This window comes from Silene latifolia, chromosome 2 (genome assembly GCF_048544455.1).
Source record: "Silene latifolia isolate original U9 population chromosome 2, ASM4854445v1, whole genome shotgun sequence".
Classification (NCBI taxonomy): Eukaryota; Viridiplantae; Streptophyta; class Magnoliopsida; order Caryophyllales; family Caryophyllaceae; genus Silene; species Silene latifolia.
The window spans coordinates 20742666-20755634 of record NC_133527.1 but is presented as its reverse complement, the minus strand read 5'-3'; the positions used below and the strand labels follow the sequence as shown (position 1 = coordinate 20755634).

At 34.9% G+C, this 12969-nt stretch overlaps 1 protein-coding gene across 1 annotated transcript; it reads left to right on the top strand.

Annotated features, from left to right (window-relative positions):
• Positions 1 to 3561: 3561 nt before the first annotated feature.
• Positions 3562 to 4436, top strand: LOC141642409 (uncharacterized). The gene has a single exon (XM_074451202.1). The coding sequence runs from the start codon at positions 3664 to 3666 to the stop codon at positions 4132 to 4134; it is 471 nt and encodes a 156-aa protein (XP_074307303.1). The 5' UTR covers positions 3562 to 3663; the 3' UTR covers positions 4135 to 4436.
• Positions 4437 to 12969: the final 8533 nt, after the last annotated feature.

Sequence of the window (12969 nt, the reverse complement as noted above, 5' to 3'; positions counted from 1 at the left end):
TATATAGAATAATAATTAATCTCGGATTGTTCATACAACCGATTTGAACGAAAATTGTATCTATTTTTTAAAACTCGTCAATATTATGAAACTTATTATTCTGCTTAACTTTTCTGAACTTAATTTTGCTGAACTTTTCTGAACTTAATTTTGCTGAACTTAATTTTGCTGAATTTTTCTGAACTTAATTTTGCTGAACTTAACTTAACTTAATTTTGCTGAACTTTTCTGAACTTAACTTAATTTTGCTGAACTTAACTTATAGAGAGTGACTTTAAGTCCAAAACAACATGGCCTAATTATATGATATATTAATGTCAATACACATTATTCATATACTATATCTCACATTTCATTATAAAAATTAACTGAAACCTAAAAAACGAGCTTAAAAGATAACTGAAAATTCAGAACCGATCAATTAACCGATTAAATAAAAACTGTTTTTAAAACTAACCGAAAGATAGCTTTTTTTTGATAATATGGTATAAAAGGACATAGTTAAGTACCCCATATTTAATATTATAAATTAAAGTATTAAAAAAAACAGGTAGCTTATTTCTCACATGCTTCGCTTATTTTGGTAAATAATTTATCCACCAAATACTTACAACAAAAAAAGATAAATGAAATTTTGGTCAGATAAATTTAAGCTATTTTTTTTTCGAAACAGAGCCAAAATATGAGATTTTAATTTCATGATCTCTTGACCTTCTTAATATCAAATTAATTTCTTTTTGATAATTTTTTTGGCCAATATTTACTTACTTTTGAACCTATTGTTAGAAGTTAATCTCATGTTCCATTAGCAAGGAGACATTATAACACAAAGTACGTATATATCATAATAATGAGAAATAGAATAAATTGATTCAAAATAAATAGCGTTCCATATAAGAAAATTGTAAACTGTACAATAAGAAAAAAACAAATTTGATCAAAAGAAAAATCTATCACAATTGTCCAATTATATCTCTTTTGTCTTGGATGCAACGAATATAAATAAAGTTTCAGACTCAAATTGAATTTTAAATCATGCCAACCATGGGTGTTAGGTAGACATGGGTAAATAAAATATCAGAAATAATATTTGAAAACTATTGAATAAGCGAGAATATAACATTTATATGACACGAACTATTTTAAACAAGTTGATCTATGGTTTTGAAATTTTTCACTTGTGACAACTAAGGGCATATAACCTTTCTAATTAATATGGATATGAGAAAGCCTACATTCGTCATGTCCCCTCACCCGTATGACATCTTTGCTTTTAGGAGTCGCTTTTTTTTCCTATTATTCGAGACTTGGTAGAGTATTTTAGTCCCGTTAGACATTGGGAGCAAAATTCATTGTTTTTTTGGAATTTCACACTAAATGTACGTCATCCTCTTCGCAATGATCCTACGTATTGCTTTTGCAGAGTCGTCAATACATTAGTTTGACCATGATTTTTCACATATTAATGGTCAAAGTTATAAACGACGTTTGACTCTTGAGAAGCAATGGGAAAAATGTTTATTAAGAAGGGAAGGGAGTATACATGATGAATTTTTTAACATAACTCATAATGGTATATTCTACCAAGTGTGGTATGTCGGTTATGTTGTTGAGGAACATCAACTCCGTAAGAAGATTATCTAAACAGACATCGTCTTATTATGAAACGCCTTGGGAAATTCGAAATAGAAAGGAAGATAATTACGGGGTCCAAAAAAACAAAAGGTATTGAACCGAGCATAGGAATGACTTCCTCGGGTATAAAGATTCCTTTCGTTCCGGAGACAATATACATTGAGGCTATGCTACGCTAGACAGTAAACAAGAGACAGAGACAATCATTTAATCATATTGGAATTTATGTGCTGAAACCAGTTTTTAGTAATGACCGCCTTTACGTAGAAGCGTCAAGAACAACGTCATCCAAGGCATTAAGGTCCTCATCGTGATAGAGACCAAATGTATCAAGGCCAAACGAAGGACATTATTTACAAAGAAGTTTTCACAAATTTATCAAATTATGTGTCGTATTATATATTTTGCATGAAATTTTTAAGGACAAGTAGTCTTAATTGTAAATAGTCAAATACTATTTCTGTTAAAAATCGATGACGTGCGAGATTATAAGAATAATAACTCTACAATCCAATTATATCTGTGAATGTTACAACTGATATAGTCAATACCAAATGCCAACATTTTTGTTGCGTTTTTGTAAGGGGAACGGATGATTAGTCACTCCTCATCTAAATCAACTCTCGAAATTTTGTTTGCTCTCATTTTCAGCATAGTTTGACTTTTTGTTAAATTTAATAGTTTTCTATTACCGGATCATGGTAACGTAAACCAACGTTTCAAATTGCCAAAAAATACTAACTTGGTAACTCAACGATTTTAAATGATGTCATAAAACTAATAAATGATGTTGCCCCCGTGCATTGTATGCAATAGAATTACAAATATTTTTTATTGTTGTTTAGAAACTAATAATTCTATTGGAATTCAGTTTGGATTTGATGTTGCGAGAAGTTTATAAGGAGCAAATACACATAATTGTAAATATATATAATAAAGGTAAAATTATGTTTAAGAGATCTAACATTTTCTTTGAACACACTATATATAATTATGATAATTATTGTTTTACATAACATCATTCAGTTTTACGTAGTTGTTGTAGGTTAAAATAATTACAAGACTCATAAAGGTCTGTCTCCGTTATTAAGAATATATTTTTACAGATAATCCTAATAGAAGCCCCGTGCATCGCACGGGCTTTCCAACTAGTAATATCATGATTTTATAATATCAAAAATTATTATTTCAAATATTTTATTTTACATATTTCAACTTTAACCGAGTTTTAAACACATCCCGCTTAGAATTGAAACAAACACTAGGTATGGGGAATGGAGTTCCAACCCCCTACCACCCAGGTATGATTCCTGATTCCAAACTCATACTCATGCGCGAAACAAACGCCACTATATCATACGGAATACTCCCTCCGTCCCGGTCAATTGTTGTCCTTTCGTTTTGGCACAAAGACCAAGGACAGAGGAATAGGCCAATAACTAAATGACATGTGGAACAAATTGAATGGGGATGACCAAATTACTCATCAAGTCCATTCTTAAAATAGAAAGGACAACAAATGACTGAGACACCCAAAAATGGAAAAGGACAACAAATGACCGGGACAGAGGGAGAGGGAGTATATTTTTATCTCACCCATTTAACCTTCTTCTTTTCCTGTTAAATTACGATCGTCCAATCAGTCCATAACTAAATCTGGATTACTAGATAGATAATGAACCTCCATTTCCTTTTTTTAAAATAGAGAGAATCCTTACCCCTAAGCCACAACCACTAAGTCATACCAAATATACCAACTGTATGAGTGTATGGTACATCAACTGGTAGTTGTATCACTTTAGTAAAGCAATTGTTTACCACTTTACCCTAAACTTAAACATGACAAAAGAACTTACCACTATCTTTTCTCATTTTAAACACGCAATTAATCATACAAAAGTTTAACAAACATCATAATTACGGTTTCTATAATTACCCTTTTCTCGCATTTCATAGTGGAACCTTAGCTTTTCTTTACTTACATACATTATTTCCATCATTTGAACTTACAAAACTTCACAACCTAAAATGCCAAGCTTAAAAATCTCCTCTCTACTAAAATGCATGAATACATGCAAAAACGACACCGCTGTGGGCACGCCACAACTCGGCACAAAGGTGCATAACTTGAGTGATCAACCAGTGGAGATACAAATAAGGGTAGGATCGATACTGAAGAAGGTTCACACATTAAAGCCGGGTTCATCGAAACGGCTTAAGAGCAAGGCCATATACAAAGCTTACATGCCACAAGTAGTTACAAATAATAGTAATGGAAAAGGTATGAAGAATAATAAGTATATGTATTATTATGATGAGACATGTTTGCCATATGTGTGGATCCATGAAAGTGGGGGTAATTTTTCTAGGATGGTGAAGCAACAATATATAAGTCTTGAAGATCTTAGGGATTCTTCTGAAATTAGGGTTTATAGAGATCATCAAAGAGGTTGTATTTCTGTTAGAAAGAAGCCAAGGGTTGATTTTTGCACTATATGACTACGGATTAAGTGTTTTAACTATTTCGGTTTGTCTTGCTCGTGACCGTCACAAGTTTATGATGACGTCTCACAGCCCTCCTTATTTTCTAACATTTTTTCAATCGGGTGTGAGTTGTCTGCAAGTTTGTAACCGTCACAGATTTGTGTCACTATTTTTAATTAGTAGTGTTTGGGGATGTATGGGGGAACTTTTAAGGTTTTGAGTGGGGAGTACATGATTTTAATCAAATTATGATTATTAGTACGTAGTAACCCAAAATCATGTTGATTGTAATATAAGTTCGATTTCTTTTTTGTCAATTGGTGTTTTAAGTGTATGTGCTCTTAGGGGATAAGTGTTGTTTCTGTGTTTGTATGTGGTTGTTTGAATTTGTAGTAGATCTACAAATGGTTAATTAATATGCATCTAATCAAATCTAATTTAATCGAGCAAATTGTATAGCTATATACGGGGAGACAACGGGGTACTAGTTTTTTTTTTGGAATCGTTGTTAGCAAATTGTATACGTATAAAAATTGTATAATAATCTAATCTAAAAGACGGGAAAATTGAGAATACTAATATTATTTTGTACTCCGTAATTTCTTTTGGTTTGACATAATATTTCCTTTATCAAAGTAATAATAATTTAGAAAAATAAAACAATTTGTAGGAAATGAAAATTTGGAAAGAAAAAAAAAGTATAGACGAGTTGAGTTGTATAACAACTTAACAAGGACTAATGAAGATAAATTTTATTCTTAAGAAAAATTAGTTTTATACCCGTGCAATGCACGGGTTTTTTTAACTTCATCGCATAAAAATTAGGGATTATTTAATAATGTTATTGAAAATTAGACTTTCGTATGACACTCACTCAAGATAATACAAATACAACCATTTTACGTGCGACAATCGTACCCGTGCTTTTTGACAAAAAAAATCGACCATTTTGAGTTAAATAGTTGCCGCATTATGGTAACAATGACCACTTTGTTAAAATGATCATTTTTTAGTAGTAGAAATGTATTCACTATTTTAAAAAAATATGATCATAATTTGTGAAGAGTCTATCACACCCGAAATACTCGAGAGGGGGGGGGGGGGGTGAATTGAGTATTTAAAAATTATGCCTACTTTTTATTTTATATCAAGGTAATTAATTACTTAAAGTTTATTGATTAAACTTTAACTAATTAACTAATTGATTATGAACGTAATGAAATGACTGAAATGAAAGATGCAAGGACACACGATATTTGAAGTGGTTCAGCTTCACACGTCGAAGCCTACGTCCACTATTCTCGATTAATAATTTTAGTACCTTACTCCGGATTACAAAATTATCAACCCAACTCGTATAGTTAACTCTAACTATAACTCGATTTGAATATCACTAGATATTCGATTTGACTACCTTAAGTTACTAAGAAAGCACTTGATTGTTCTTCTAAGTGTTCACACAATTGAACGAGTAAGAAACAATATGAAGTTCTATTATCTTATGACGTAATCTTAAGAAAGATAAGCAATTTGAAGAGCACGACTTTTCGCAAATATTTTCCAAAACAAAACAAAAAGACAATTAAGAATTAAACTCAAATATGTTTTGCAAAGATTGTTATATTTCGAAAAGCTTGCCTAAATAAGGAATGATCAATTGTATTTATAGTAGAAGAAGGAACTAGGGTTTGCACGAAACCCTAGGATGCCGTGAGATAGGCGGCTAAGGCTATAAGAGATAAATCTTTATCTCTTTCCTAATTTAATCCAAGATATTATAGTTTAGGTAAATAAGATAAAAGTAAATCTTATTTGATATTTAAAACTATATCTTTAAGATGTTAGGATAAGTAAACAAATCAAATCATATATTATAAAGATAGGAAAATATCTTATATAAATATAAGCTAGATTTGATTAGATAGGTTACTTAACCACAACCACCTCACCAGGGGCGGATCCAGGAATCAAATGTACGGTGGGCTAGAAATTTTGCTTACTCATAATTTTTTTTTTATTTCGAGACGCTATTTAAAGAGGGTTTAAAATTATTATGCTTCATTTTCTTCATATTCGAGCCAATAATTTTAAATTATGAGTTTTGACACTTTATGGACATTATGGTACCCAAGTACCTATGTGCTAATTAAGCTTACATATAACTATAACTATTCTTCTTATTATTCTACCGATAAATTCTTAAAGTTATAAGTTTCGACGAAATTTTTAGATAATAAGCCCTTCATAAACAAAGGAGAGTAATAAAAGATTGTGACAGACAATAAAAGTACACGAAAAAAATTCCGTATCTTATAGAAACTACGAGATTATAAAGCTTACATATAACTATTCTTCTTATTATTCTACCGATAAATTCTTAAAGTTATATGTTCCGACGAAATTTTTAGATAATAAGCCTTTCATAAACAAAGGAGATTAATAAAAGATCATGACAGGCAATAAAAGTACACAGAAAAAATTCCGTATCTTATAAAACTACGAGTTTATAAAGTATAAAACCCAAAAGAAACACAAATTCCAACAAGTAAAAATGGTTAAAATAATTACTGTCCTTGCTGGGGTTCGAACCCCGACCACTAGGTTGGAAATCTCAATACTTTGGCACTAAGCCAAGAGCATAATTATGTTTATTAATTACAATGTTTGCTTATTAATAAATTTTCTCTCAAAAAACAGGTTGGGCTCCAGCCCATATAGCCAATGGGCTGGATCCGCCCCTGCACCTCACACGTCCCAACGGTTTGCAGCTTACGGCTGAAACCCTAGGCCCGTGTCCATCTTGGATAAAACCTATCTCCTTGGATTAGGGTTAGATTAGATAGACTAGCAAACCCTAGGTAGCATGACGACCCATAAGTCGTTTTACTAACCAATAGGAATATGCAAGTCACCAATTATAATAACCCATAATTCAATTCTACTATATACACAAAGGATTTCGAAATATGTTTAAAAGAATTTCATCCTTTGAAAAATGATTTTAAAACAATTAAAATCGTGCCTTTAAAATGCTACCTACAGTTATAGTAGAAACAGCTATAACTTTAAGTTTGGTTAGTAAAGTTATAGGTGAAATAGCTATAACTTTACTTTCCCAATACTCTTATTTTAAGATACCGTCATCAGATGAAGACCTATACTAACTAATCTTCCTGGAGATCTTCAGTAAAGGATCTTCTCTTTATCTTGACCAAAAGCTCTTTATCTTGAGCTTTGTTAAAGACTTGATCTAGCCTTTTGCTTGAATGATCATCATACTTGAAACTTGTTACAGTTGCTTATGATGCTTTAAGAATCTTCAATGTTATAGCTCAAGCTGCTATTAGGGGTGAACAAAAAGTGGTCCGGACCGGCAAACCGGACCGACCCGGACCGGCCGGTCCGGTCCGGTCCAGACCGGATACATACCGGTCCGGTCTCCGGGTCCCAAAAAATATGGTGACCGGTCTCCGGTCCGGTCCACATAAAAAAATAAAACTAAATTGCCTTATAAATTAGTACCGGTCCGGTCCAAACCCGGAAAAAACCGGACCTAGAGGGTTCCGGTCCGGTCCGGTCCGGGTCCCCTTTTAACCGGTCCGGTCCGCGGTCTTGGGATATGTGGTTATCCGGTCCGCGGGTTCATCCGGTCCGGTCCGGTCCGGTCCGTTCCGGTTTTGGACCGGTGAGCACCCCTAGCTGCTATAACATGACTTGAATGATGCCTCACAAATCTTCAATGTTATAGCTACGAGAGCTATAACATTACTTGCTAAACTTGTAAACCTAAGTTAATCTATCAAGGACTAAACAAACGATTACAAGCAGGAGCATTATATAAAACGAAATACACACTTGTCATTATCAAAACTTAATCATATATCTATATGGTCCAACAAATTCCCCCTTTTTGATGATGACAAGTCTCTTAAGATTTGTGACTAAATGTACGTTCCCCCTCAACGTAATACTATAAAAAGTCATAGATAGTTGAACGCAAGAACAATCACTTATATACAAAGTATAGCATCTAAGGACCTTAAGAGATTAAAGATTCCGACAAGGAGCAAGCTTAGGCAAATACTTAAGTCACGAAGATTTCTTCCCCCTCTTGACATCATCGAAAAGACGAGAAAAGACATAAAACAACTAGAATAATATCAGTCGAGACACAATTTAAGCATGAAAGGAAATATTAGAAAACGAGAAAGTAATCTACATTAACATGCCAAATAGAAAATAAGTATACTACAAACCAAACGAGTCTAATTGCCAACTAGGCCGAATAAGAACAAGTGTTTTAAGCCAAATGGGCCGAATGAGAAGTAAGCCAAAATGGGCCGAATTAGACAATTATTCAAAATATAAAGTCTAACAAAGGAAAAGGCAAGGAAAAGAGGAGGACGGGTTTAAGGAATGTCACGTTTCACGACATTGGGGTTGACATAACCGGGACGGGTCCTAAACTCAAAAGAGTCAAGACGATCAAAGCATGAACGGACATGATTAGCTTGTGCCGTGAGACACCGCTCAAAATTAAGCACCTTCATTGACAAGGCTTGAGTAGCCTCGTACACAACCCGCATATCCTCATGCATAGCCTTCCCTTCCTTCCACAAAGCCCCACCTTGACTAGCCAAATTAGCTAACGAACTAGAATGACGAACACACTCCTTTGCCGCCCTAGCCGCATCCTTAGCCATAGCATCCACCCGTGCTTCAAGCCCATGTAAATAAGACAAGACTTCACCATGATCCGAACCCTTCGAACCCGAAGCCTCATTCCTGTCTTTTCCCAAACCCGAGACCAACTCCACAACCACCTTATTTTGTGCATCCAATTTCTCACAAATACTTGCCATAAACACTTCCAATTTTTGTTCAACCACCGAGACCACATCCGACGTTTTCTCCACCACATTCCCTCTTGCCAAAAACACCAAGTCGGGTCCAATAGCACCGACTTTCATCAATTTAAGATGAGTGTCACACATCTCATCTTTCACCTTGACACCATAGCTAGAAAAACCAATCACCCATTTTTGTTCCAAAAGCCGAGAGACCCACATACCATAAGGCAAATCCAAAGTTGTATAAAAATTATCCTCAGTGACACAAACACTAGTTTGAATGATTTTATGAAACACAAGACGAGGAAGACTAACTTTGGTTCCTTCGAGCCACTTACACAACAACAACATCTCATAACTAGACAACTTATCACGACCACCCCTTCTCGGAACAACCGTGTTCCAAATGAAATTAAGAAAGAATTTCAATTTGGGGGTAAATGGCCCCGCAAGTATGTTACTTGACCCCGTAGCATCAACATCAAACGACTTCTTAATTTTAAGCTTATCTTCCTCCGTCACATCTCCCCATTCCGCACTCGGATTTATTTCGATCCCATCATCAGGGACCGAAAACAGAGTACAAAAATCGATGAGGGAGATTTTGACTTCGGTATCATTCACCACCGCATGCAACACATTATTTTTGACAGAGACGGAAGAATAAAATTGGATTACCTCTATAGGATAAACCGGACCAACAAAGGAACAAACTTTCTTCCATTCTTGAAAATTCAAGAAATCCTTAAAGAATTGCAAAGCTTCTATTTTTCCATACCACTTTTCGGAATAGAGACGACCGCCATGAATACCGTACCTCATAACATAGTTGACACGGGTTCTTTCATCCGCGGTGAGTCGAAGCTTATCAAGCCCCATAGATGTTGCATTCGGCATATATTCCCGAAACATTGTCCTTTGTGGACCTTCTTGAGGAGCTACAACCCCAGTCTCTTCCACCGAATCTTCAAACCCCACGGCTTTCTTTTTCCCTTTATTCAACTTCCGTCTTTTCCCTTCTAAGTTAGGATCAACCCGGTTATGATCGGGATTAGTTGGTTTTTGGTTTGATGAAGGTGAGGGAGTTTTGATAGGGACATAAGTTTTACTGCATGAAGGTTTGGAGGATCCGGTCCGAGTTGTGGACCGAGTTGAGGGCGAGTGAAAACGGGTTGAGAGAGGAGTCATGATGATCAAAAGATTTTGGAGGTTGAGTGTGTAGAAAAGTCTAAAAGGAGATCTTTGGGTTTTGTGTTTGTGATGGTGATGGTGACGGTAGGAGGGAGTATTTATGGGAGATGGAATCAATTATGGCAATAGAGATTTAAGGGAAGTAGGATAGTGGAGGTGGCGTGTGGAGAGGAGTTAGGTAAGTTTTTGATTTTATTTTTAAAGATTTACCATAAAATAAACAAGTGGTTAGGGTAAAAGATATGGCAAGATATATTAAGATAAAGTAAGATATGGTAAGAGATAAACTTATGGGAATTTCGGTTTTGGCAGAAAATAAGAACAGTTGGTTACGACTCTTGGCTCATAATAAACTTAAAATATATATGACTAGAAAATGGAATATTCTCATAATATAATAAAAATTTGACATAAATAAACGTGCAACGAAAAATACGGACACAGTCATACAATCTCGTCAATTCTAGTCAGTCATATAGAGAATAAAATATTTGTGACAAGTTTAGTTGCCACCAATTAAACCAATTTCCAATCGTAAAATCTCAAAACGTTCTCTAGCCACTGCTTTGGTAAAAATGTCAGCCCATTGTTTTTCTGTACTACAAAATTCCAGTCTTATGTTGCCCTTATCTACATGATCCCGTAGAAAATGGTGTCTAATGTCTATATGCTTAGTTCGTGAGTGATGTGCAGGATTTTTGGATATAATTATAGCACTTGTGTTGTCACATAAAATAGGTATACACCCTACATTAACACCGTAATCACATAGTTGTTGCTTAAGCCATAAAAGTTGAGAACATACCAGTCCAAAGAAAGAATGTATTCGGCTTCAACAAAGAGATAATGCAACGGAATTTTGCTTCTTGGATCCCCACGTGATGATACACGGTCCAACAAATGTGGCTATGCCGGAAGTACTTTTTCTCATCAAGTGAACATCCCGCATAATCTGCATCTGAATACCCTATGAGATCGAAATTACACTCAAGAGGATACCACAGATATAATTTAGATGTACCAATCAAATACTTCAAGATTCTCTTAACTGCAATCATATGCGATTCTTTAGGGCACGATTGAAATCGAGCACAAACGCATACACTAAACATAATATCCGGACGACTTGCAGTTAAATAAAGGAGTGAGCCAATCATACCTCGATAAGTTGTCTCATCGACAGACTTACCGTTCTCATCCAAGGTCAACTTCTTCTCAGTGCCCATAGGAGTTGGCTTAGAGTTAGAATTTTCCATACCGAATTTCTTGATTAGCTCCTTGATGTATTTTTGTTGATGTATCATAATCCCTTCAGGAGTTTGTTGGATTTGGAGTCCAAGGAAGAACTTGAGTTCTCCCATCATGCTCATCTCAAATTCTGAGGTCATTAAATCTGAAAAATACTTACATAAGCGATTATTAGTTGAACCAAAAATAATATCGTCAACGTATATTTGTACGACTAATAAATCGGAAACCTCAGTTTTCAGGAATAGGGTTTTGTCGACAGATCCTCTTTTAAAACCACTTTCTAGAAGATATTTTGACAATCTGTCGTACCACGATCTCGGAGCTTGTTTCAAACCATACAAAGCTTTATCTAATTTGAAAACGTGGTTTTGAAACTTGCTATCGAGAAATACTTGAGGTTGTTCAACAAAAACCTCCTCATTCAAATAGCCGTTAAGAAAAGCTGTCTTAACGTCCATTTGAAAAAGTTTAATTCCTTTATTAGCAGCAAATGCTATTAATAATCTAATAGCCTCAAGTCTGGCTACAGGAGCGAAGGTTTCATCGTAGTCAATTCCTTCTTGTTGATTATACCCTTGTACAACCAATCTAGCTTTGTTTCGTACAATAACTTCTGTATCGTCTAGTTTGTTCCTAAACACCCATCTCGTACCGATAACCGTTCGGTCTTTAGGTCTTGGAACCAAATTCCACACTTTATTTCGTTCGAACTGTTGAAGCTCTTCTTGCATAGCAACGATCCAATCTGGTTCGGCAAGTGCTTCTTTGATATTTGTTGGCTCAATGGTTGACAGAAAGGAGTAGAAAGAGCAAAAGTTGTTAAGTCTTCTCCGAGTTCCAACGCCTTCATTCAGACTTCCTAGGATGGTTTCCATTGGATGGGAATCCTTATATTTCCATTTCTTAGAAACACGAGGCACATCTTCATCTGAACTCGTCTCGCCTTTTTCTTCGAATGATTGGGGTTCAAGCCTTGTTCCCCCTGAATCCAAGTCTGGGGTTATAACAGAATCAGTTATAACTTTGGACTTAGTTTGTTGATTAGAAGTTGAAGTTATAGCTTCATCAGTTATAACTTTATCCTCCAATTGCTTGGATTGAGAAGAGGTTTTAGTATCATCAACTAAACTCTCAGTATTCTTTCCTTTATCATTCGAAGGGGTTCCTTGTTCATCATTTGTGCCCTCAATTTCTTTATCTTCCTCATCCAATTCTGGAAGTTCATCCCTGGATAATCGGAAATCAGGTTCGTTCAAATCTTCTTCCTCATCCTGTTCAGCTTTGTCAAACATATTATTCTCATCAAAAACAACATGAACACTCTCTTCGATGCATAAGGTTCTTTTATTAAAAACCTTATATGCTTTACTATGATTAGAATAAACAACAAATACGGCTTCGTCACTTCTGGGATCGAATTTGCTTAATCTATTTTTTCCATTATTATGGACAAAAAATTTACTCCCGAAGCAACATAGATGTGATATGTTAGGTTTACGTCCCCTAAGAAGCTCGTAAGGAGTCTTCTAGAGAATAGGTCTAATCAAAGCTCGATTAT